This window comes from Vombatus ursinus, unplaced genomic scaffold (assembly GCF_900497805.2).
Source record: "Vombatus ursinus unplaced genomic scaffold, bare-nosed wombat genome assembly UNPS02014773.1, whole genome shotgun sequence".
Lineage (NCBI taxonomy): Eukaryota > Metazoa > Chordata > Mammalia > Diprotodontia > Vombatidae > Vombatus > Vombatus ursinus.
In genome coordinates this window covers 38,790,358-38,816,673 of record NW_020954551.1, presented here as the reverse complement: position 1 = coordinate 38,816,673, position 26,316 = coordinate 38,790,358, and the positions used below count along the sequence as shown (strand labels likewise).

The following is a 26,316-nucleotide window of genomic DNA, read 5'->3' as shown; positions in this document are numbered from 1 at the left end:
AGTAGTAGTAGTAGTAGTAGTAGTAGTAGTAGTAGTAGTAGTAGTAGATGGCTCATGCCAAAAGAATGTGCTTTGTAATAATAGAAACACCAATGTGATGAGACATCAGCCCACAGGTGACCTGGGTGTAGCTCCCTGGCAATTGAGGCTACACTGTGAGTACCACTGACTGTCAGTTCTATTAAAAAGGCTTAGCGCTTTCTTGTCATTGTGTCTGTGGGCCCCTTTTCTGAAAGGTGCAGATAGAAAGCCTTTTGTTCTTAGTGTTTGGAGACCTCTCACCTCCTTGGCGTTTAACACCAGTTGTAGTTTGGTGTCTTTAGTAACTCTGAATTGGTTTTAGTTTTATGGTTGAAAGTACTATGTTGTTTTTTAACACTTGTTTCTTCTTTTTAGGGAAAAATTAGAAGAGAAAGCCAAATTGTATGAACAGATGACTAAAGGAGACTTCTTAGGTGAATAACTGAGAGATGTTGATGTGTTTCTAATTGTGTCTTTACACTTAGAACCCTATTGAATTATGTATTTTGTTTTTCAGCAACAGTTACAATGGGAAGAAAGCTGCCAAATGTTCATAAATCCAGTTGACTTGTGTTATTTGCTTTCTTCTACACATACATAGCAGAAAAGGAATTGAATCAAATCATCAATATTTATTGAGAATCAGAGCTCAATAAATATTGATGATTTGATTCAGTTCCTTTTCTGCTATGTATGTGCAGGTACAATCAATCAGTAAGTACCTACTATGTGCCAGGCACTGTGATGGGAACTGGGGGACACGAGTCCAAAGAAGAAAACAGTCCTGGCTCTGACAGGAGCTTCCATTCTGTGCCAGGCACTGTGTCAAATTCTGAGAAGGTTTTGGTGCAGGGCTTCTGTTGGCCTATATCTCTCCTAGCCCTTTGCATTATTCACAGTAGTCTTTGAATAAATATTTATTGAGTGATTAGGTAGTATTCCTGTGGCTCTTTTTTTAAACCTTAAATTCAGTATAGAAAAATCTCCCATAAAACAGTTTAATGACTTTGTTTATAAAATAAGGTCCACCACATACCAAGTGACATGATTCTTCCCACTCACATCAAAAATGTCTTGCGCAGACATTATCGATCTCCCCTGGACGGGTGCTGTCCTGTATTGGTTTGTTTGTCATACGTAGAGAAAGGTAATTCTATTTTCTGCCCTCTGTCATTGGCCCAGTGTTTCTCTGAAAAACTTAACCATTATGTTCTCCAGCCAGTGACATTCTTACTGGGCATAGATCCCTCCAAGAGTCAATCTTCGTTGACAGGACAGTGGACAGCTGTGGAGTCTCGAAAGGCCTTTTCTTTGGTGCATTTTAAACATTTAGAAAAAAAATGGAATTGACAGTGAACAGTCAGCCTGTGTCTTTGTAAGAGCGCCCAAGGAGAGGTGAAGGAATTGTCTGATGAAGCCGTCATGGGAAATGTCAGCCACCGTGGAGAAGAAAGGGACTGTTTTGTATTGATTTCTTACTCAGTGTGTTCTTTGATGTCAGATATCTAAAGATTGATTTTTTTTTTCCTCTCAGATGAAGAAACAGAAGATATGTACCTGGTGGATTTCACACAGAAGATCATAGACAAACGAAGAGAAATGCAGGCCCTAAATCTGAACAAAGAATCTAAAAAGACTGCCAGAAAGGAGGAGGATGGAGACGAAGGTCTTTCTGAAGCCGATATCCCTCCTCCCCAAGATCCCAGTGAAGAATGGTTGGTAGTGTTTATGCATGCATGTCTCACTATGTCAGACCCACTTTTGCCCTTTCTTCTCATGATGTGCTGTCAGAACATCATGGCTTTCATTCTCATTGCTACATTACTCTCCCTTCTGAACTTTCTTCACCTTAGAATTCCTTTGTGAGTGAGTCTATCAGTCTAAGTGATATTAAGGCTAGAATGGGTTATTACAGAGCTAAATGTGCTTATTTATGATTGTCTTCTCCTTGTATCTATCCACAGCACTTTATATGACTTTCTGTAGCAGTTTAGCACCCAAAAAAATGTGTTTTGAAGAACAAAGCAAGTCCATAAGTGCTATTTGGTCACAACTGGACTGTTTCTTCTGCTGCAGATTAGGACTGATCATGCTGCTTTGTTTCTGTTCTTTATTAAGCTATCAGCATTAGCAGATATTTTGTCCAGAGAATGAATATGAATGCTAGCTGCAATAAATATTACCCAGTTATGAAGTATTCTGATATATATCAGTCCTTGTAGAAATTAAATGAAAGTTTTTTTTTTTTAAAACACAAACTTGAAAATGGATCAGAAACCATATTCTTTTTTTCTTGATAAAGTTAAGTTCACTTAGGTTTGTTTAAAAAAATAAAACTCCAATTCACATGAATGTAACCAGTTATCTCTTACTATTTAAATGATCCTGAATTTCACCTTCCTGGTGTTTTCCTTACATTGCTATAAAACACAATTTATTGTTTTGTCTCAGTGGGGATGTTGATGTTTCGAGGTACTTTGTCAGTTAAACTCCAGAAGACATTGTGTTTGCCTAAAGAGCTGCTAGGAGCAAGTGCACACTGTCCAACAAGAATTATAGAGGGGGGAACCCCAGCCTGGGGTACTGTCCTCTTTCTTGTCCACTTACTTAATCTTATTCTTTAATCCTCTTCCCTTGAAGCCCCCCAGAACCATCCTGCCCAGATCCATTTTCTGGTTCTCTTTGTCTCAGTGTCTGTCTCTGCCTCCCGGCCTCCATCCCTCTCTCCTCCTTCTCTTCTCTCGTGACTGACAGCATTCAACTGTACTAATACTCATTTCGTCCCTAGGTGTCTTAGTTGTCTTTTCACATGCATAGATTCATCTCCTCATTTAGATTATAAGCTTCCTGAGGACAGGAACAGTTTCCTATCTTCCTGTGCCCATCAGTACCTCTCATGATCAGGATTTGTTGATTGAACAGTTGGCTTAGCTGATAGTTATTAAACTTCTGTACTCCTGGAAACTTTGTTTCCCACAATTTCTTCAGCAGTGACATTCATCATGGAAACCTCATCTCTTTTGAAAGGTTTAATGCCATTGTGCTTTTATTAATGCCGTATGATCACAAGCAATTTTTCAGTGATCTGAAGAGTTTGGGGGACAATTGAAGGTGTCGCATGCCCCCATATGGTGAAAGGAGCTGCTTTACCAGCATTTCTTAATGCCTTTTTGTTTTTAAATTAAGCTCTAGCATTCTAATTGCTCATAAAAAGTACTCTGTAGTTAAGTTCCAGGTGGTGGATAATCTTTCAGCAGCGATACTGTAAATAATGATGAAGGCCATCTGGCGAGATCTTTTTTTTTTTTCTCCCTTTCAGTTTATTCATTAAAAGAGGAAATTGCTTAGACAGTTAGAGGTTTTATTTCTTGTAGTAATCAGCTTAGGACTGCAGTGATGAATTCCCAGGCATTCCGTTTTTAATTTCATTGTTTGAATATTAAGATCTCAATCTGTGTATTTGCTTTCAACATGTTTGGAAGAAAGAACATTTAAAGCATTCTGAGCTGCATGTCTGAGTATGCATATGGGCATGACTTTTTAATCAGTCAGTGAACCCACAAGTATTTATTGAGGTCTTGCCTGGTGTAATGGAAGAAGCCCAAGACTAGGTCTCAGAAGATGCAGATCCCGGTCCTGACTGTCCCCATCAGCTTTGTGACCTTCAACAAGCCACTGAACTTCTAGGCGTCCATTTCCTCCTTTGGAAATTGAGGAGATTGGACTAAAATGTGGTCACGAGGTGATCTCTACGGCCCTCCCAGCATTTACAGTCTGTAGTTCTGTACTGTGTCCCCAGCATTGTCCCAGCTACTCCTGGATGTGTAGGAATAGAGACTGACCTGGGATTTCATTGGAATCAAGGTGATGAAACTCCTTTTCCTGCTCTGAAACTTAAAGTTGTAGAGAGTTTCCTACAGCCCTGAGACGTGTTGGCCGGGGTAAAACGGCCAGTGTGTGTCTGAGGTGGGGCTTAAACCCAGATCTCCTTGGCTGTAACTGCTATTGTAGACGACCACTATGGTGTCTCTGCTGAGATGTAGAATACAGTTATCACATGAGATTAGGGAGGCAGCTTGGGGCAGGGGAAGGAACACCAGTTCTGGGGTTAAATCCCACCTCTGATAATTATCTGGGTGACCTGTGGCAAGTCACCTCAACTCCTTGGGCCCCAGTGTCCCTATCTGTAACATGAGGAAGATAGACCACATCGCCTCTCAGGTCCTGCCTGGCCCTGGGCCTGTGCTCCTAGAGAATCTTTGTCCTTAAGGAATTTACAGTCTTTTAAAATACTCTTTTTAATTCTGTCCATCACATCATGATACGTTTTCAGTGGAGGTCAGTTTGGGCTGGACTGGGCGTCAGGAGACCTGGATTCTGACACCAGCTCTGCCACTGACGGCTGTGTGGCTTTCGGCACGTCTTCTCGCTGAACCTCCCTTTCTTCATCGGTTAAATGAGAAAGTTTGACTTGGTGATCTCTTCAGATCAGCTTTGAAATTCTGTGTATCAATTTGCATTGGTCAAATTGTACAAAAAGAAAATTATCTGTTCTATTTTGCCTTATGTTTTTCCCTTCCGTAATCTTAAAAACTTGTAAAATTGGGCAAAAATAAAACAAAGGAGCCAGTTAAAGGGGGATGCAAGAGCTAGTTGTCCAGGAAGTTTTTACAGAGTGCTGTTTTTCAATGTCACAACTTAAAAATAATCATTTAAAAAAAAAAACCCTTACCTTGTAAAAATCAAAAAGTCTAAGGAGATAAGTGCTGCTTCAGAAATAATCATTAAATCCGCCTTTGTATAGCTATTTCATCTCTGTAAAACACTCCCCTCACAACAACCCTGTGCAGTTGATAATTCAAGTGTTATCCCCATTTAACAGATGGGGAAACAGCCTCTAAGAGATGCAGTGACTCCGATCTCCTGATTCCAACTCCAACTCTTTCCACTTTGGGGAAGAACAGGAATGAAAACTGGAATAAGCCGGTTGAAAATTTGGGGGATGTAGAATAAACTTAAACAAGCGAATATGACGTTGTTTAGGAAATTAATATCCCACTCTGGACTGTGCTCGAGCAGTCTTGAACTATGGCAGTCTTGGCTGGAAATCAGAGCTGCAGAAGACTTGATTCTATAAAATTTCCAAATGTGAGATTAGTATATAATAGATCTGTTGTGGGTCAATTTTAAGGTTTTTTGTTGTTTTTTTTTTTTAACTATTCTCTTCAATGGCTTGTAGTCCGTAAGTTAGAATGTTCTTTAGCCAGCTTTATTTTTCACCGGGCACTGACATCCTGCTTTAGGAAAGCATTTACCTGAGCTTGCACATCCTTCCAGTCATTTCTTTTTTCTCCTTTCAGGGTCGATTATGTGGATTCTTTAGGCCGTTCTAGACGCTGTATGAAGAAGGATTTGCCAGGCCTGTTGGAAATGGATAAAAATCTTAAGGGAAAGCCGTAAGTGTCCATGAAAGAACTCTAGACTGCCTTGGTGGTCCTGGCGTATAGATGAAGCTGTGTCGTAGTGGAGTGCTTCTGATGTTTCACTGGCCAGAGATCCTCCTTCAGCCTAACAGACCCACTGTACAGCGCACTCCACGCTAGAGCAATGCCGAGTGACCTTTGGTGGAGGAGGTACCCTCTGAGCCTTTGAAGGCTTCTCCTCTATGGGGCTTTCTGACCCCGGGCCCTCTGGGCTCCAAATCTGTGTCCTGCCTCATTAAGTCTATGATGATGTCTTCTCATAGAGTGCATGCCCTATTTTGTCACCTTTCCAAGTGAAATTCTTTCTGTGGTTCTCGTAATTTACCGTAAGAAAATGTTTCGGCTCTGAATTGTGGCACAGAAATGTTTCACACAACTCATATTTGAAGATGGTCTTGCTTGTTCTCTTATTTGTTTAACTAGATATGTTAGTGACAAAACTCTGTTGTCTGAAGATATGAGACGAGAGCTTCAGCGACAGCAGTGGGAGGAGGAAGAGAAGGAGGCCCTGAGCAGACCAGTAGGGCCCGTCCACTATGAGGACATTCGAGAAAATGGTAGCGTTGTTTTTACGGACATTTATCCTCTCAAGTTAAAGGTGGAGAATGGGATAGGGCTGGGCATGGGAGGGGGAGAAATTAGGGTGGATAAACAGCTGTAATGAGACAGCTAGTGTCCCGTTAGTTCACTTTTTTACCCTTAAAAAGTGATCAAGTAATTCTTTAAAAAATCTTCCAACCAGAAGAACCAGCCTGTGGACTTGTAGCCTAAGAGAAATGGGAAAGCTCCATAGCTGAAGATTAACACTTGGTCCATATTTTACCTCTTTGTTTTTGTCAAACGGTATTGATATTGGATATAAAATTTTATTTTATCCGTTTTTTGTCTTTACTTGGGCTCAGGTCTTTTTCTTTATGGCTTTATTAAGAAACTGAGTGTTCATGTAACTTGAACCTTTGTGTTAATCGAGGAAGCATGATCTCTTATTTGGTTTTTATTTATTTCAGAGGCCCGACAACTTGGTGTTGGATATTTTGCCTTTGCCCGAGATAAAGCACTGAGAAACAAGCAAATGGAGACTTTAGAAATGCTGCGAGAGCAGGTATGAGGTTCAGAGTAGACAGCCTGGTTTCTGTGGATGCATTTTTCCTTCTCATTTTGTTGTTGGGGAATAGCAGATGTCTAGTCAACTCAAAGAAAGAGCCAAGACTATGGATTTTCATTGCTTATGCAGTTACATGTTTAATGAGCACATAGGAAGCGTCCAACTTTTGTTAGCATCTTTGTGAAGAAAAGCAGTTTATACTTACCTAGAGGGTGCTTCAGAAGGAGCTGGATCAGCTTTGCTCTGCTCACCTTCTGAGCTGTAACGCCATGTGGTGCGGTACCACTTGTCCAGCTTCTAGCATGCTTGCATGGAAGTTTGAAATACGAAAATAACATGGACAGTCGTTTTCATTTGGAGACTTTAAAGGTGATGTGTAAAGCAGCCAGCTTGTTTGAGTTCATTTTTAGAATGTGATGTAAAGCTGGTGGGCAGTACTAGTGACGAGATGGGGGTCCAAGTGACAAGAGGCAGGCCGTTGCCAAAAGATGAAATTCAGTTGGGATAAGTGGCCAGCACCCCACTGGGGCTCAGAAAGGTAACTGTGTTAGTACAGGATGGCGAGGGCTCATTCAACACTAACTGCTCCCTCGAAAAAGTCCTGGGTACTGCAAGAAGGGAAGCCCCACAGCTGCTGCAGCCTTCGGATTCATTAGTCCAAGTGCCGTGTGCAGAGCTGAGTGGGTTCTTGGTGCCCTCGTAGCCAGCCCTCATCAGGAGTTCAGTACCATTCTGGGTTCTACACTTGAGGAAGGATGGGGAAAAACTGGAGAAGATCCAGAGGAGGATGACCAGGATGGTCTGGGGAGTAAAAGCCACACCGCACCCTACAAGGATCAGTTTTTAGAAACCTCAGGATATTTAGCTTAGGGCAGACAAGACCTAGCAGAACTGTGACAGCTCTTTTTAAATACTGGAAGGGGTGTGATAGGGTAGACTCAGAAGACTGGGTGCATATCCAAGCTGTGATACATCCTGGCTGTGTAGACATGAGAAAGTTGCTTAGACCCTCTCAGCCTCATTTGTCTCTGCTGTAAATGTGGATAATATTTGAACTACCAACCTTACGTGGTTGTTAAGAACAAAATACTTTATACATCATAGACGTTAATTGTCTGCCCCTTAGGAGATGATCGGGAACGGTGTGTAAAGACAGATTTCAATTTGATGTAAGGAAAAACTTCTTAGTAATTAAAGCTCTCCAGAGGGACACAGCTGTGTGTATACATGCACACAAATGTACATACACATGTCTGTGTGTGCAAATATGTATATGCACATTTATGTATACATACAGGCAGTTCTTGAGTTAAGTTAATGGGCCATTCTGCAGACCTCTACATAAAGCAATTTTTATGTAATGTGAATTTGCGTGTGGAGGTGGGGAAGGGAGGGAGGGAAAGTGGCAGGAAGAAAGGGGGTTCAAGGACATGTTGGGTCCGGAGACCCAGAAGTAAGAGCAGGAGGAGGAGCACATGGGGGCTGGGGCCAGCCATGTGGGGACCTGGCTGGAACCAAGAAGAAAACCACACAGGAGTAGACACATGGGGGCCAGACACAGACACAGACAGGAGAAGACAGGTGACATGGGGCCAGGGACAGACACATGGCACCCAGGCATTTGGGCAGGCGGAATGGGGCAAAGGTCCCTTCTCTCCCAGCCAGAGGTCTCAGGCCAAGCTCAGGATCCGGCATCACTGGCCGTCTTTCTGTGACCATTCTTCTGTTTCACTTGGAGGGTTGTTTGTTGTTGTTGTTTTTGGTGGCAGGGTAGGAGGCCACAGAGTGCCAAGCCAAGGGGCAGGAGCAGAGAGAGAGAGGGCATAGCACTGTATAGTAAAGTGTTCATTTTTAACCCAGGTGTTTTTTTTGGAATGAGGATTTCTTTCAGAATTCTGTACGTAACTTTGAAATTTGTGTGATGCAAATTTACAGAAAGTGAGAACCGTGTGCATAGGAGTTAATTCGCACGCGCGCACACACACACATACACATACACACACACACACACAGACACACAGACACACACACACACACACACACACACACACACACACACACACCCCCAGTAGAGGCCAGATGACCAAATGCTTGTTAAGGCTATTGTAAAGAAGAGATTTCTTTTCAGACACATGTTACATCCTAGATGACTTCTGTGGTCCCTTTGACTCTGAAATTTTCTGTTTTATATACCTTTGTATAGGCAGGTTGAGTATGTTGATGAATACGATGAGTTTGTGTGGTTTCAGTTCTTTTTAGAAATATTCAGAAGATGAAAACAATATTTCCTCTAATCATTTAAATGCAGACTTCATTTTTTTAACACTTTTTTTTACCCATGTGTTCAGACTACAGACCAAAGAACCAGACGGGAAAACATCAAAGAAAAGAGAAAGGCCCTGCTGGACGCCAGGCTTGCAAAACTGAGGCAGAGAAAGATGAAGAAGCTAAAGGGTGATGGGCCTGAAGAAGACAACCCAGGTACATCGCCCTCCATGTTTTTGAACTCTAACATGGAAAGTTTCAGTGTTTTATTGAAATGCCTGGTAAATGAAACTGCAGGCTGTGGTGTCTCTTTCTGAGGAAAGAAACAACTTTTTTTTTTAAGTAAATAATGCAAAATAAACAAACTTGAAGGTTTGTTTAAAAATCAAGTAAGAAGCGAAATATTCGCAAACGTAGCATTGAATCACTACCGGGAAAACTGACATTTTAAAAATAAGGAAATTTTAACAGTTAACATTCCTTTATAATCAACTCTAAAAACCAATTTGAGTTGTATACCCTTTAAATTTGTAATGGCAGCCTATATTTTGATTACTCCAATGTCAAATGGGAGTCATTTGTGATAGACTTTTTCTACTGTCACTTTAGTGTTAGATGGAGAGTGTGTGTGTGTGTGTGTGTGTGTGTGTACGTACGTACATATTTTGCTCTTATACAAGCTGAATGAATTCCATCCAGCTTGGACAAAGTTTGGGGAAATCTTAGGAACTTCAGTAGTTTTTCTGCATAGTAACAGTGACTCTGTCCCTAGGCAGACCAAGTTGTCCAAACTTTTAAGGCACTGTCTGTTTTACATACTGTTATGTTGGGCTCTGGCAAGGAGGCCCCACAATGTTGCTGCTACTCCGCCCTTTCTCCAAAGTGTAATAAATGAATCAAGTTAACCACAAGGGCCCCTTCTAGGGTCCTGTCCCTTTTGGCCCCTACCCTTATATCTTTAATTAAGAAAGGGGTAGAACCCAAAGCTGTTGGTGTCAATGAATAACTGGAAGGATTTCTGTTTTAGCTTTTAATCTTGACATTGGTATCTTTGTTTTTTGTCAACTTTTTTCCAAAGAGATGCATTCAAGCTGATGTAACTTAAATCTTATAATAATAGTGTACTTTCTACTTCCCACCCTGAACAGAAGAAGAAGTGATTGGGCCTCCCCCACCAGAACCGGAAGTGACTCCAGCTGCCCCACGGAGCAAAGTGGAAGTCATCATCCAGGAGAGAAAAGACACCAAGCCAGGCGTCCCTTACATCCGAGAGTGGGACAGAGGGAAAGGTGAGAAGGCTGCTCAGGGGATCGCACGCTCTGTGAGCCTCGTGCTGCGTCCCTGCGAGGGGGTTCTCGGGGGCATCTTGTTCCTGGCTGGGCCTTTCCAGAGGCTCCTGCAGCTGCTTTTGGGGAGCTTGGCTGAACCTGCAGCTTGCCTTCTGCTAATCTCAGTGAGCCCAGAGAGCTGGGAAACGAAGGCCAAAAAAAGAAGAAAAGGGAAGTGCCACGGAATTATGCCATCCCAAGAAGTCATTTTAGGAATCATGTAAAATTGTTCTAATTGCTGCTGCCCTCCCGTGGCAGCAGCTCAGCATAACAGTTGCCCAGGCCTTTCTGATTTTGTTCGCTGACCTTGGCTTTCTCTTGGAAGGCATCAGTGACAAGTTTAAGATTCCTGCTCATTCATGGGAACTTTGACTTCCTTTCCCTTTTTCTGTGGGAGCTTAACCCAGGCTGTGGGTCAAACTCTAGGGTGGCATTGCTTCCTGGTTGATGCCTCTGATCAGAACTACGTGTTAAGGCCCTGAGCCCGTGCAGTTTCCATTAGTGAGAGCCTAGACCATAATGGAAGAAACTATTAGGAATAAAAATGAAACCTCAGAATAGACCTGTGTGTAGCCTTCAAAATACTGCTTTGCTCACAGACAGAGTTTTAGCCAGAAGCACCTGCCTAAGAACAGTGACAGTACTTCAGTGCTTAAAGATTTTGATCTCTTCTTTGGAAGTGCATGGGAATTCCTTCCTGGCTTGTAGATGGTTTAATGAATTACTTTGGCTAGTCCTCTCTTGATCCTGTCTGGTCTTAGCTAGGTTGGTCCTCTCCCAACACTGGGCCCAACCTTGAAGTTCCTCTGCTTGATAGGGCTTACCAGATCTTAGGCTTCCTTGTCATGCTCTTCCACCATGGCCGTCTCTACACCATGATGAAGCATCGGTGTAGGATTTTGGTTGTCCGTGCAGATAATAATACTATACTTTTTTTAGGTGAGGCAATTGGGGTTAAGTGACTTGTCCAGGGTCACACAGCTAGTGAGTGTTATGTGTCTAAGGCTGGATTTGAACTCAGGTCCTCCTTACTCCAGAACCAGTGCTCTATCTACTGTGCCACCTAGCTGTCCCATTTTTTATTTTTTAATAACATTATTTTATCTTGTTAAGTCATTTCAGTCATGTCTGACTCTTCGTGACCCCATTTGGGATTTCTAGGCAAAGATACCAGAGCGGTTTGCCGTTTCCTTCTCTAGATGAGGAAACTGAGGCAAACAGGCTTAAGTAACTGTCTGAGGTCAAATTTGAACTCGGGTCTTCCTGACACCAGGCCCAGCACTCTATCCACTCTACCACCTAACTGCCCAAAATTATTTTACTAATATCTTTTGTTTATGCATCACCTTCATTTCCAAATATCCCTTCTCCAGCAATCTACCCCTTGTATCAAAGAGTGAAAAAAGAAAGAAAAAAACCTCAATTCTGCCAGACTAACACAGCAGCTGGTCTTAGAGCATTCTGCATTTCGTAGCCTTGTCTCCCACTCCTGGGGAGAAGGGAAATGGAAGGCCCGTCAGACTCCGAGCTCCCCAAGGGCAGGGGCTGCTGTTTCTTTGTCACCCCGTGCCTGGCACACAGCAGGCACTTCATAAATGCTTGTTGACTGACTCCTGTTTTCTCAGCTCTCTTCTGGACCTCTCGTGGCCCAGCATTCAGTTTCCTTGTTCTCTTTTCCTTCTTTCCATTTACATTGTTGCTGTCATGCGTCGGTCTTTCCGGTTCTGTTTACTTAGCTCTGCCTCAGTTCACACAAGTCTCTCCCTGCTCCTCTCACAACACCCCAGGTCTCTTACATTCATGGACCACAATTTGTTTAGCCAGCCCCCAGTTTGGGGGCGTCTGCTATGTTTATACTTTTGCTACTACAAAAAATGCTGCTATGAGTGTTTTGGCGCTTAGGAGACTTTTTTAAAAAATGTTTTTCTGACACCCTCTCCCCTCCTTGCTGGGGTGGATGCCTAGCGCCGGGATCTCTGGGTCAAAAGGTATGGATATTTTTATCTCTTTCTTAGCAGAGAGTCACTTTTCTTTAGTCATTCTTCTTAGCAAATTGTTTTCCAGAATAGTTGGAACAATTCACAGCTCCACCAGCAACGTAATTAGCATACCTGTCTTACGGCAGTCCGTCCAGCGATGATTATTCTGTTTTGTCATTTTTCTAAGTGTGAGGTGAAACCTCCAAGTACATAGGCCCTGGCACATAGTAGGTGCTTAATAAATACTGATTAAATGGCTGATAAGATCGCAGATCTAGAGGTTGAAGGGACCTCGGAAGCCTCGTTCTAGTCCGGCCCCCTCATTCTTGAGGGGAGGAAGCCGAGGCCCAGGGAGGTTGGTTAAGTGCCGAAGGTCACACAGGCAGGGGAGTGTCAGAAGTGGGGCTTGAACCCAGATTCTCTGATATCGGGGCAGGTTTTGCTTAGTTTTGCATTTCTCTCATCATTAATAATTTGGAACAGTCTCTCATCTTATTAATAGTTTGCATTTCTTTTGAATTATCTCTGTCTGTTGGGGATCCACTGGGCTCTTGGTGGTGCAGTACTTACCTGTACACCTTAGGTATCAGACCCTCACAGATAATTAAGGCAATGATTTTTTTCCCCAACCATTCCCTTTCTTATCTTAGCTTGCATTGATTTTTTTAAATGCAAAAGCTTTTTTTTAATTTCATATTTTCAAAATTATCTATTTTATTTTTTTGAGAATGTCTCTGTTCCTCAATTAAGATTTCTTGCAAGCCATGGCTGTGAAAGGGAGCGATCTGGTCCTTATAGTGTTTTAGTGAATACCTTACATTATTACAGTGACTTGCAGTTTATAAAAATGCTTTGTAATGCATAATCTGATTATACAAGTTATGTAAATTTCTGAATTCCAAAATTCCTTATCAAATATAAATAATTCCCTGTTGAGGTAAAGAATATTCCATGGTCTTTGGGGAGCGAAAGAACTCTAAAAGTTTTTTTTCTTTTTCCTATAGAATTTTCTTTTGGACACTGGTCAAAGAGGCAGTCAGATCTCAGGGCTGAAAGAGATCCCGAGTTTGCCCCACCATCGGATTACTTTTCCAGCCAGAAGAGGACTGGGCATGTCAGTGGCCAGACTTGGAGCCAATCTGGACCTTCACGCGACACCTCAGGATTTGGCTCTAGCCAGAACAACGAATCCTCCTCCACAACTACCACTGAGCGCCCGGCACGAGCCCCCAGCCCCCTTTACCAAAGTCTGGATGACATGCTGTCCTATTATAAGCAAGTGACATAAGCGGTCAAGTCCTTGGACAGTGGTTTCTGCTCTGCCCGCTCCCTCCTGTAGAGGAAGAACTTGATTTTAAGAACATTGATTTCCTCCTGCTTGGCCTTTCCATGGGAGGTGAGATCACCGTGTTGTCATTAAAGAACTCTAAGTCATCAGAATGCTGTTGCAAGGGAAGGGTCCAGCAGAATTGAGACCCTGGGAATTCTGCTGCTCCTGGGCTGGCCTGGTGTATCATTTTAGTTGGATTAAAGTCCTATTGGAATCATAATGGAAATATTCTTTCATATTTGAGATATCAGAACAAATTCTGACAGAAAAATCCCTATGCTTATTCCCATTGCTAATTATTCCAATTTTATCAGAGTCTAGATCATATATGATTATCTCAGAAAGATTTAGCTTCCAAATGAGTTGATGTAAATATGTTAAGGAGAATCTTCCCCGGAAATGCAATGATGAGTGAGGTGAGGCAGTGAGCGAATTCAGTACCCAATCAGACTGTCAGCCTGAAAGAATAAAGCTGCAAACTCTTAGGTGAAAGTAGAGCAGGCAAGTTGTCTAATTAGAGAGAAGCAGTCCTGTGTTGGGCCCACACAAGAGAGATCTGGGTTCAAGTCCAGCTTATGACAACCCTGGTCAGGTCACTGAGCCTCTTGGTGTCCAGGCATCTCTCTAGGATTACGTGTTACAGAGAAGCTGCCAGTCTGCTGTGGTCGAGGAGTTCCTAAGAAATGTTTCATTTTTATAAAATCTTAACTGATAGCAACTCATATAGATAGTATCTCATAGCAGCCGACCCTCAGTAGGTGTGTGCTGATGGAACAGTTTCTGGACTAGTCTGCCTGGTCGTAGAGCATCCAAAGAATAAGGCTTGCTCCTCATGGTTGTTGCTATCTCTTCATTATTAAGATATTAGGATTTATCCTCCTCCCCTCACCTGTCTGTCACCATCACTTAGGGTCTAGGTCACTGTGGGGAGCATGTAACAGCAAGGTCACTCCCTCTCTCTGCCCCAAAACGACAGTGTTTATTTGGGGGACTGACTCCAAACCGATGATTAGAAAATGCAGAGAGGCGACCATCTCTCCCATGAAGACCCTGCAGCCAATTCTCATTGCCCCCTACCCCAGCTTCAAGCAGCATGTCCGTGGAGGCGAATGTCCACCTTCTCGTGGAGGGAGGGGAGGGGAGTGGAAAGCAAAGCCAAAAGTCATGGTCCAGATAGCCAAAGTCTCTTCAGCTTCTTATGTACTAATCAAACCCTAAGAAAGGAGAATGAGTGGACTAGATGAACCCTTGGGCACCATACAATAAGTTCAAATAGAAAGGATGAAAACACCAACAGCACTGGACTTGAAGTCAGGACCCCAAGTTTGAATCTTGCCTCGGACACTAGCTGTGTGACCCTGGGCAACACTTAACCTCTGTTTGCCTCAGTTTCCTCATCTGTAAAATGATGATAGTAGCACCTACCTCACAAGGTTGTTGTGAGGATCACATGAGGTAATATGTAAAGTGCTTTGTAAACTTTAAAATGCCATATAAATGCTAGCTGTTGTTACATGTCTGTAAGCCAAATGATGGAGGTGATTGTGTTACCAAATATTTCTGTGTCCAAATGGATCCGTGATCTCATTGTTCCCTCCAGTGATATGGATCACAGCCTATCCTGGCCATCCTCCTCTGCGACTCCCTTCCACATCATCCCATGGCATCCACCCCTGGGAATCCAGTGAGTGTGGTAGCGGCCTCCCTCTATATTAAATTGGAGGGAAATAAATAGAATTCATGGGTAGAAGAGAGGTCAAACAGAAGAAAAAATGCAAAGGAAAATGCTAGCAATTAAAAGAAGAAAGAAAGAGGCTGGGGAGAAACAGTCAAAGAGGAAACAACAAAAGATAAGGAGACAAAATGAGGAGAGCAGACAAGTGTGTGAATGTGATTGAGTGGGCTAGTGAGAGGGTAGCATAGAGTGATTGATGAGGGCGAAAGGGAGAACGAAAAAATGAATAGGAGAAGGGAAGCAAAGAATGGAGGAGATAAGAGAACGGATGTCAGCAAAGCCGCCTCGGCTGCCCAGAGCTCTCCCCACAAGGACTCTCCCTATAAGTGTTTCTAGGAATTGTCTTTGTTAACACCCACAGCCTGGTGTGGTAGTCTGCCCACAGCCATGTGCTCAATGTCCACAAACTCTTCCCCATCACACCCATTCCTAAAACCCTATCTTCAATACAAATTCTGTTCAGTGTTCTGTATATTTTTCTTTTATGTCCAATCCCATTTCAGACCTTAATTCCTTAAAGTACCTGATAAAGAGGTTTTATTGTTACTTAACAGATATATTTTGTACTACAGTTTCCAGCAGATGGCATTAGAGTTCTGAAATTACACATCTGTACACTAAAAGATCTATTTTTATGTTCTTCTGTGATCAGATTATGTACATTTCTTCTGTTAGCAATTGGGGAAATTAGCCTATCAATTTCTTCTATGTATAAATTGAACACTGTAGACATTTTTAAGGCCTCTTAATCTTTGGGGACAAATAATTCAAATTCCTTCTATAGGAAAACATGGCTAAGACCATGTTTCTGCTGAACTTAACTGAAATATGTGTATGTATTGCCTGATAGAAATGTGTATATATATCTACATACACACATAGATATGCTTGTGTATGTGTATACACACCTGTGTATGTTTATACACATGCATATGTACATAGACATACCTATATATATTTTACACCATATATACATATATACCGTATATACATATATTTATACACTGGCACATATATGTACCTATTATACATATATTTATATACATATACATACATATATAGGCACATACGCACACATATATCCAGAAATTTGGAATGATTTGTTTTAATTTTGCTGTGAACTCAGTCTTCTCCAGACCTTTCTGTATTTTCATAAGATTTTGTTTGTTTTGGCTGAATTAATCATTCTGTTGCTTAAAATCCCCAGAGAAAGTTAAATTTTCATATCCAAGATTCCTGCCAAGTCTATCCCAGTGCCAGTCTTTCCATGAACCCACAGTCTCAGCGACAAAGGTATTCCCTCCATTGCGCCAAAGATATGGATGGATATATTTTTTTCTCTTTAGCATGCAAAGTACTGCTTGCTATGAGGTTTTAACCTGATTTTCTTGTGACATACAGATGAGAGAGTAGAATTTAGAATTTGGAACAGTAGTGTTTTTACTGGTCTTTACAGTTAAAACAAAAGAGAGGAGCCATATGCATTTACTTTCCTTCAGTGTCTTGAACTGAAATGGTATTTTAATCGAATCGTGAAATATTTTAGAGAGATAAGGTAAGTCATAATAATTGGTAAGGATTTCCCAAGATTCCAGAGACTATCAACAATAAAAGGTATTCATCAATGAAATTCGTTATTCTGCCCCATCTCCAGCTAGGAGACATTTTGTTTGTATAGGTTATTGAAATCTACCAAGGTTTCTTAGCGGGGAAATAATATAGCAGAACAAGACAATCAGCTAGGAAGACTGGGACATGGAAATAAATGAAATGTTATTGAAAACCTATGTAATCACGGGGCTTAATATTGATTCTGTATTTTAATAAGGCTAGAGTTGCATTCAGATACCTAGCAATCTGTCTGGTGACATGACCTACTAGCCCTTTCAGGAGCTGTCCAGAAATGCTGTTTCTGGTCATCTGCTCATATTTGGACAAATAGTGTTTGGCTGAAGATTCACTGACAGTTAAAACAGAAAATAGCTGTTTATTAGGGAGACATGGATGCTGGGAACCAGGAATGAAAAGAAGGTGCTTTTGTAAACAGTGGTTAGCAGACCCAGAGCTGTTCTCTAAAATGGTTTCATCTGAAGAGCTCCAGTTCTCAATGAATTTCTTCTTGAATTATTTTCCTACTTGCGGTCAGTCTGTCTGTCTTGATTTGCAATATCTCACACTTCCTGGATCCGGCTTTGGCCATTGCCTCTCGATTTCTTGGGATCTGAGTTCTGTGTGTCCCAAGGGACTCTTTCTTGAGCCCAAGGATAAATTCTTTGATCTGCTTTATAGTATGTTTTGTAATATATTAGATTGTGAGTTTCCCAAGAGCAGAAACTGCCTTGCTTTTCATCATATCTTCTTGGCAACTAGTCTAGAACAATGTCCCTCACAGAGTAAGTCCACATTTCTCTAGCACCTTAGGGGTTACCAAGGACTTTCTTCAGAGTTGAGGCTAGGTAGGACACATATGCTCTTATTATAGTAGAGGCTTAATAAATGAGGAGCTAAGTGTCTTTAGGTAGAGGCAAAAGACATAGGTGTATGGTCTAGTAAATAAACAGCGCGGGGGGCGGGCAGAGATCTGAATAAGATTGGGGAGGAGGTGTGTGAAAGATTTGTTAATTGTTTTCCAGAATTTGAAGGGCTATCAGATGGAGAAAGAGGGATTAGGCTTTTTTGCTTTGGCCCCAGAGAGCAGCTCAGGGAGCCCTTGGATGGAAGCTTGAGGGAGGCAAATTTAGGTTTGCTTGCTAATGATTATAGTTGTTGCTGCTGAGTCCTTTTATTATTTTTTTTTCTTATTTTCTTATTTTTTTTATTAATTAATTTAATTATTTTTAGTTTTCAATATTGACTTCCACAAGACATTGAGTTTCAAATTTTCTCCCCATCTCTCCCCTCCCTCTACTGATTCCTTTTAATTGTGTCCAACTCCATGACCCTATTTGGTGTTTTCTTGGCAAAGATACTGGAGTGGTTTGCCATTTCCTTCTCCAGCTTATTTTACAGATGAGGAAACTGAAGCAAACAGGGTTAAGTGACTGGCTAGTAAATGTCTGAGGCCAAATTTGAACTCAGGTCCTCCTGACTCCAGGACTGACGCTCTATCCACCGTGTCACCTAGCTGCCCCTTTGCTAATGATTCAAGCTATCTGAAAGCAGAAGGGCTACTTCTCGAAGAAGGAGGTTCCCCCTCACTGGGGAATCTTCAAGCACAGGCTGTGGATAGCCCCTTGTCAGCTGTGCTGTGAAGGAGCTTCTTGTTCGACTGAAATTGGACGAGACTGCTTCTGTGGTCCCTTCCAGTTCTTAAGAGTCTGTGATTCTGGCATGAAGTGTGTCCTACAGGGATGGTGCTGCTGTGCAATAATTCTGAACAAGAGTATTTGAGGAAATACATTTTAGTATTGAGGAGTGGAGGAGGAATCAGGAAACAAGAGGGGCCCATGTTCCAGGGGCAGAGAGTAGTTGGATGGAGCAGGGTATGTAGAAGAGACAGGTGAGGGGGAAAGTAAATTAACAACAAATTGGGTAGGAATTTGAGTGACATGCTAAGGATTTTAGATATTTTTAGTAGGTAATAGGGAGCCACTGAAAGATTTTGAGCAGAGGAATGACTGACTCCTCTCCCCTCTCTCTCTCTTTCTCTCCCTCTCTTCTCTTTCTCTAGCTCTTTCTCTGTCTGTCTCTATGTCTGTCCATCTGTTTCTTCTCTTTTCTCTCTCTCTCTTTCTCTCCCTCTCTCTCCCTCTCTTCTCTTTCTCTAGCTCTTTGTCTGTCTCTATGTCTGTCCATCTGTTTCTTCTCTTTTCTTTCCTCTCTCTCTCTCTCTCTCTCTCTCTCTCTCTCTCTCTCTCTCTCTCTCTCTCTCTCTCTCTCTCTCATACACCAGAGTTTGCACTGGTCCTCAGCTGTGTGGTAGCCATGCCTTCTTTTTGTCATTCAGTTGATAAGGGAATAGTCATCTGCCTGAAACAAATTTCCTTACAGGACCACAGAGGAGAAGAGTCTAAACCTACCATTTGTGCTTTGGACTCCGTGCCACCCTCTGGATCATTCCCTTTCTTTCTCTTGTCCTCAGTTTCTCCTTTTACACGCCTTCCTCCCCTTAGAATCCAAACTTGTTCAGGTCTTCTCATTCCTGGAGGAGTGAAGGGGGGAAGCCTTCACTTTGACTCCATCATCTCCTTAAGCTGTATCTGTTCTCCCTTTCTTAGCAAAACTTCCTGAAAGGCTTCTCTCCACTTTTTTCTCAGTCCCTTGCAATCTGACTTCTGACCCTCCCACCTCCCCCACCCCCCACTCTCCTGAAACTGTTCTCCCAAAGGTTACCAGTAGTCTCTTAACTGCAACTAATGATCTCTTTTCAGTCCTCATCCTTCTTGATCTACCATTTATAAAGCTCCTTAGTTTGTAAAGTGCTTTACTGATATCTCATTTTATCCTTAAAACAACCCTGGGAGATGGGTTTTACAGATGAGGAAACTGAGGCAAACAGAAGCTGGGTGATTTGCCCAGGGTGGCACAGCTAGGAAGTATCTGTGGCTAGATTTGGAATCAGGACTCCTGATTTCCAGTCTTCTGGGCATCTTCATTTGGAAGTATCTCAAACTCCAAATGTTCCAAACAGAACTCATTTATTTTCCCCAAAGGCCATCCCTCCTCCAGGCTTCCCCATCTCCATCCATACTACTGCCATTCTTTCAGTCAGCCAGGTTCACAACTTTGGAGTCATCCTTCACTTTCCTTTCTCCTTTAACCTCTATATTCAATCAGAAAACTGATAGGATCACTGATTTAAACGTGGAAGGCACCTTCAATGCCAAGTGGGTCAACCTTCAGGCCCATGGAGATTAAATGACTTGCCCAAGGTCACAAAGTGAGTACACAAAGTATCGGACTCAGAATTTGAACCCATGTCCTCTGACTGCAAATACTGAATGCTAAGTCTTGTTGGGTTTACCTCCCCATCCCTCACGTCTGTCTCCTCCCCACTCGCAGGGCAGCTCGTTGGCACAGTGGATAGAGCACTGAACCTGCAGTCAGCAGGACCTGAGTTCAAATCTAGCATGAGACACTTTACCAGGTGTGTGACCCTTGGAAAGTCACTTAACCCTGCCTGCCTCAGTTTCCTCATCTGTAAAATGAGCCGGCCCATGGAAATGGCACTCCAGTATCTTTGCCAAGAAAACCCTGAATGGAGTCACGAAGAGTCGGACAGGACTGAAAAACGACTGAACAACAACAACCCCATGTACAGGGCCTCTACAGGGCCTTTAGTTTAAGATCTTCTGACCTCTTATATGGAATGTTGTCATAGCTACTGAATGATATTCCTGTTCCTGGTCTTTCCCCATCTCTAATCCATCCTAAACGTAGATCACACACATTTTTTACCTAATTTCAACAGGACCCTAAATACAAAAAGGTATTCTTTTTACTCCTCCCTAATTTTTTCTCTTTCCCAATCCCTGTAGTGTCTTTTCCAAGTCTTTCCTCAAACCTTCAGTGCTATCTCTTCCCCTTCTACTCTCAGCTGAGGATCCCACCTCGTACTTTGCTGAGAAAAACATAGCCATTCACCATGCGCTCCCTCTTCTTCCCTTCTCTGTACGCCTCACAACCCCTTGACACCATCCCCCATTCCATCCTTCACTCCATTCTCTAATGAAGAGGTGGCCCTTCTCACTGACATGCCAAGCCCTCGACATGTACTTTCTTATCTCTAACAGATTGCTCCCACAACCATCCCCGCTTTGGAATCTTTAATATGTACTTCTCTATTGTTGCCTTCCCCATTCCCTACGACCGTGCTCATCTCTTCATCCTAAACAAAACAAAACCAAAAAAAAAAAAAAAACTCACCACACTCACCACACTCTCCCATCGGCTCAGTTTAACCTCCTATATCCCCTATTCCCGTTCTCAGCCAAACTCTAGAAAAAAAGTTGTTTACATTTCTCACCTCTACTTCCTTCCCTCATACTCACTTCTCTACTCACTACAAACTGCCTCCCAATCTTGTCACTCAACAGAAAAAGCACTCTCCAAAATTACCCATGATTTCTTAATTTCTAAATCAAATGGCTTGTCTCTATTCTCATCCTTCTTGCCCTCCCTGGGGCATTCGGGACTATGGGCCACCCTCTACACTTGGATCCTTGTTCATCTCTGGGTTTTTGTAACACTTGGTGTTACACGCTTGGTGGTCCTCCTCCTCCCTATCTGACTACTCCGTGACCCCCTTTTCTGAGTCATCATCTATCTCCCCTGCAATAAGTGTGGATATTGCCTGTGGTTCTCTCGTGGAAGTTCATTTCTTACCTCTGTACACTCTCAGTGACTTCATCAGCTCCCATACATTTAATTATCATCTCTATGGAGATGATGTCTAACTCTTATCTATCTAGCCCTGGTCTCCATTATCCAGGATCACGAGTGTCTATTGGACAATTCAAACTAGATGTCCCATAGGTATCTCAGGTTCTATGTGTCTAAAGCAGAATGCATTATTTCCCCTATCCCTAGAACTTCCCTCTTTCTGTCAAAGGCACTACCAACCTATCAGTCACCCAGGTTTGCAATATTCCATCTTCCACCTCCCATCCTTTTACACAAGTAGTCTCCCATGTCTATAATGCACTTCTTCCTCACCTCCCCCTCCTATGATTGATCCTTTTTTTGTTTGATTGTTTAAGTTGTGTTTGACTCTTCATGACCTCATTTGAGGTTTTCTTGGCAAAGATACTGGAGTGGTTTCCCATTTCCTTCTCCAGGTCATTTTATAGATGAGGAAACTGAGGCAACCATGGTTAAGTGACTTGCCCAGGGTCACACAGCTAGGAAATGTCTGAGGCCAGATTTGAACTCATGAAGATGAGTCTTCCTGATTCCAAGCCCAGCGTTCTTTCCTCTGTTCCACCTAGCTGCCCTCATGATTGATCCATAGCTTCCTTTAAATGCAAAGTTCATTTGCTACTTACTACATAAGGATTTCTCTGATTTCTACCACCACCACCCCAAGTTATTAGGATTTTCTCATGACATTGACTTGTAATGATAATAATAACAATAACCCTACTTAATAGCGTTTCAAGGTTTACAAAGTGCTTTGTAGCATATTTGATCAATTTTAATTACTTTTTATAGGCTTTATAGTGACATGGGTATGTTATATCCCTCAGTGGAATGTAAGTTCCCTGAGGCCAGAGACTATTTCTTTTTGTCTTTGCATCCCTAATGCTTGGCATAGTTTCCTGTTTAGACAGGAGTGAGAAGGACATTGAAGTTGGAGGAAAGCACATGAGCAAAGGTGGGAGAAACAAGCAGAGGGTTATATTATCTCTGGAGGGATAATGAGTAAGTGAGTCTCATTGAAGCAGAGAGTAGTGTATGTTGGAGAGCAGTGGCAGACAAATGTCAAGAGATGGGCTTGGACCACATTATAGATGAGCTTAAATAACAACCTATGAGTCTGAACTTGATCCTGTAGAGAATAGGGAACCAGTGACGGTAAATGAATCGAAGTCTTCATAGTTTGTCCAACAATTTCCAAAGCCCTTTCTTTTCTCACCTTTCACCTTGGTTCCCTACAATTACACCCTGTCTCACTGGATGCACATTAGTCTTTTCCTTCTTTTCAGCTACTCAGTCCTGGGAAAAAGAGCAACTGTACCACCAAGGTCAGATTCCTCTGGCTGGTTTCCCAGATATCAGAGTCTCTGAATACCCCCTCTTTCCTATAAACCTACCCATCCTAGAATAAGAAGCCATTGTCCAACCCCCCAGGCGATGAGGGCAGGGGGTCAGCATACACACTGGTGCCCATAGAACTGAAAAGCCACATCACCCAAGGGGTAGCACCATGTTGACAGAGGTTGATCTGAAATACTTGTTCATTTGGGAATGGATGAGAAGCACACTGCCCTCACTGGACTTGTGGGAAACTTGAAAGATACAGAGAAGTGCTGAATGAGGAATCAGAAAAACTGGGTTCTAACCCCAGTTCTTTCGATTGTTAATGTATTCCTGAGTAAATAACTCTCTCTCTCTCTCTCTCTCTCTCTCTCTCTCTCTCTCTCTCTCTCCCAGTTTACTCATCTGTAAGATGGGGATAGTTTTTAAAACAATTAGTTATGTAACAAAGCAAGTTATCGAGTGAAATAACATAACTGAAAGACTTTGCAGAATTTGAAGTGTTAAATATAAAGCAATTAACCTCTAAGATCCATTTCAGCACTAACAGTACATGACTCTATTATTATTATAACAATTCCAAACTTGACATGGTTCCATGAGCACAATCCATGGTGATTCAAGGTTTGGCAAAGGAATTAGACTTATAGTACCTGGAGAAAGGGTTGTGTCTTTCCACACAAGAGCTTTTCACATACTTGATGAAAGCAATCCTTACGTCATTATTTTCGCTAACCAAACTTATCATTTCTTTCAATGACCCAAAAATATTATTCTGAGAAGGGATCCATAGTTTCTACCTGACTGGTAAATGGGACCATGACACAAAAAATGCTGATAAACCCCTGGATTAGATGATTGCTAAGGTCCCTTACAATTGAGAGTTCTGTGATTATAGTGGGGGAAGGTTTTCTGCAAGGGGATGAAATTTGAACTAAACTTTGAAGGATAAGGAAGAGGAAGAACATTCTACAGTAGGAGAGAAATGGCATGAGTAAAGGGACTCCTTTAAGAAATAGGTAAATGACCCACCTAGAGACTCAGTTTGTGATGGCCAGGGAGGAAGGGAAATCAACAGTAGGAAATAAGTGTTTAATAGATTTTGCAGGACCTCGGAAGCCAAGCTAAGAAATTTGGATTTAATATGGTGTTAAAAAAAAAAAAGGAGTCATTGTAAATTTGTTGATTTCCTGTGGGTGGTAGTGGGAGATTGAATGAAAGGATAAATAGGGAAATTAAATGGCTAAGATAGAAAAGTCAGCTGACAGAATTTGAATGGCCCAACAAAAATGACCTTCTTTCGCTGGCTCCTCTCCTCTTACGGGAGAAAGCTTGGCGGAGCCATAGAACTTCTATGAGGCTCGTTTTTAATCTCTATAAAGGCTTTGAATTAGGTCCTCTCTAAGTTCCCATTCTGCTCTAATGTATTATGATCCTCTTTTCCTTCATTCATTGTCCAGGCACTGTACTAGGGTCTAGGGTACAAAGACAAAAAACAATCTGCTGGGGAGGGGGTTGGATAACATGACCATACATAAATCAATACAAAATCAATGAGATTTAATTTATCCAAAGACTTGTCCTGTTATCATCAGTCCAAGAATAAACCTGTTAAAAATAAAATTCTGAGGGAGTCAGCCAGGGTCTGGACCATTTAATCATCTTCACCCCAAGCCATTGTCGGAGCTTTCATCGAGCTCAGGACAATGGCATATTAGTTCCAGCTTAAAGTTGACTTGGTAATTAAGGAAGTTTCTTTGATTGCTTTTTCTAATTAACCCAAATGAGTGCTCTCCCTTCTGTGTTGATGTACTTGGTATTGGAGTTTGCCGCACAGGCATTACCAGCCAATGAAGGGGAACCATAGAGGCTCATTTTGAAAACTGTAAAATATACTTGTTCCCTTTAAAGTCTGCAGGGATAGAACATGAGATTTGGCCTTCCTTTCTTCAGTGTTGCATAATGGGAAGAGCACTAGAGCCCAGAGGTCTGTGTAGCTAATCTCACTTGGTCACACAATCCCTCTTTGGGCCTCAATTTCCTCATTTGTAAAATGAAATGGTTCCTTTTATTTTTTGTCCAATACTTATTTTCCCTCTTCCAATGGAGATTAGCACTAGTTCTTCAACTTCTGGTCTTAAAGAATTGTCTGAGGCATTGAGAGACATTGAGCCTGTATCAGTGAATGAGTGAGCAAATCATTTGTTAAGCACTTCCTATGTTATCACAAGCAGGACTAGAACCCAAGTTTGCTTAAGACTTTGCACACTGAAAACTTGCAAATGTTTGCTGATTTACTGACCAAATAAGCAAAAAATCTTCAGTTAGCTAGGGTGTTGTTTCTCTCTCCTTCTCTCACTTGCTCTCTCACTCTCGCTCTGGTTCTTACAAAGAGGCTAATGACTAACAATAAAGAAAAAGGAAGAGAGAAAGGAAATGAAGGAAGGAAGGAAGGAAGGAAGGAAGGAAGGAAGGAAGGAAGGAAGGAAGGAAGGAAGGAAGGAAGGAAGGAAGGAAGGAAGGAAGGAAGGGAGGGAGGGAGGGAGGGAGGAAGGAAGGAAGGAAGGAAGGAAGGAAAAGGGAAGGAGGGAGGAAGAAAAAGGGAAGAAGAGAGGGAAGGGAGAGAAGGAAAGGAAGGAGGGGAGGAAAGGAGAGAAGAGAAAGAAGGAAGGGAAAAAGGGAAGGAAGAGAAGAATTGGTTGTTGCCCTTCATGCTTGAACAGGATCAAAACGACATCACTATGTTGGGGTCAGTGTACATTGTGTCCTACTGTGGCTGATCAGATCATCATAAGCTCAGAAGGCTCTACCACAGGTCGGGCACAAAGAGTCTGTATGAACATTTGGAATGTCCTTATCTCTGTGTGAATGCTCATCTTCTGTGAGTTCTCCATAAAATAGTCTTTTAGGCAAAGGTACATTCTGTCAAACGTGGCTAGCCCATTGAAGTTGTGCTCTCGACAGGAGGGTTTGAATACTTGGCAGTTCAGCTTGAGAAAGGACCTCAGTGTCCAGTACCTTATCTTGCCAGATGATCTTCAGAATCTTTCTAAGACAATTCAAATGGAAGTGATTCAGTTTCCTGGCATGGTGCTGGTATACTGTCCAGGTTTCACAGACATACAGCAATGAGGTCAGCACAATGGCTCTGTAGACCTTCAGTCTGGTAGGCAGCCTAATACCTCTTCTTTCCCACTCTTTCCTTCAGAGCCTTCCAAACACTGAGCTAGCTCTGTCAATGCATGCATAAACCTCATCATCTAAATATACATCCCTGGAAAGGATGCTGCCAAGGTAAGTGAACTTATCCACAGCATTGAAAATTTCTTTTTTTGTAGTAACCAATGGTTCCATGTATGGATGGTATGATGGAGA

At 42.2% G+C, this 26,316-nt stretch overlaps 1 protein-coding gene across 1 annotated transcript in view; it reads left to right on the top strand.

Moving 5' to 3' along the window:
* CCDC174 (coiled-coil domain containing 174) overlaps window positions 1–13,731 on the top strand; it is a 22,574-nt gene extending 8,843 nt beyond the window's left edge. Inside the window, exons 4-11 of the mRNA XM_027863859.1 lie at window positions 397–455; window positions 1,556–1,736; window positions 5,382–5,477; window positions 5,928–6,061; window positions 6,512–6,606; window positions 8,958–9,090; window positions 10,023–10,163; window positions 13,186–13,731. Of these exons, the coding sequence (XP_027719660.1) occupies window positions 397–455; window positions 1,556–1,736; window positions 5,382–5,477; window positions 5,928–6,061; window positions 6,512–6,606; window positions 8,958–9,090; window positions 10,023–10,163; window positions 13,186–13,469 (1,123 nt within the window). The 3' untranslated portion in view covers window positions 13,470–13,731. The remainder of the gene's footprint in view (window positions 1–396; window positions 456–1,555; window positions 1,737–5,381; window positions 5,478–5,927; window positions 6,062–6,511; window positions 6,607–8,957; window positions 9,091–10,022; window positions 10,164–13,185) is intronic.
* Window positions 13,732–26,316: the final 12,585 nt, after the last annotated feature.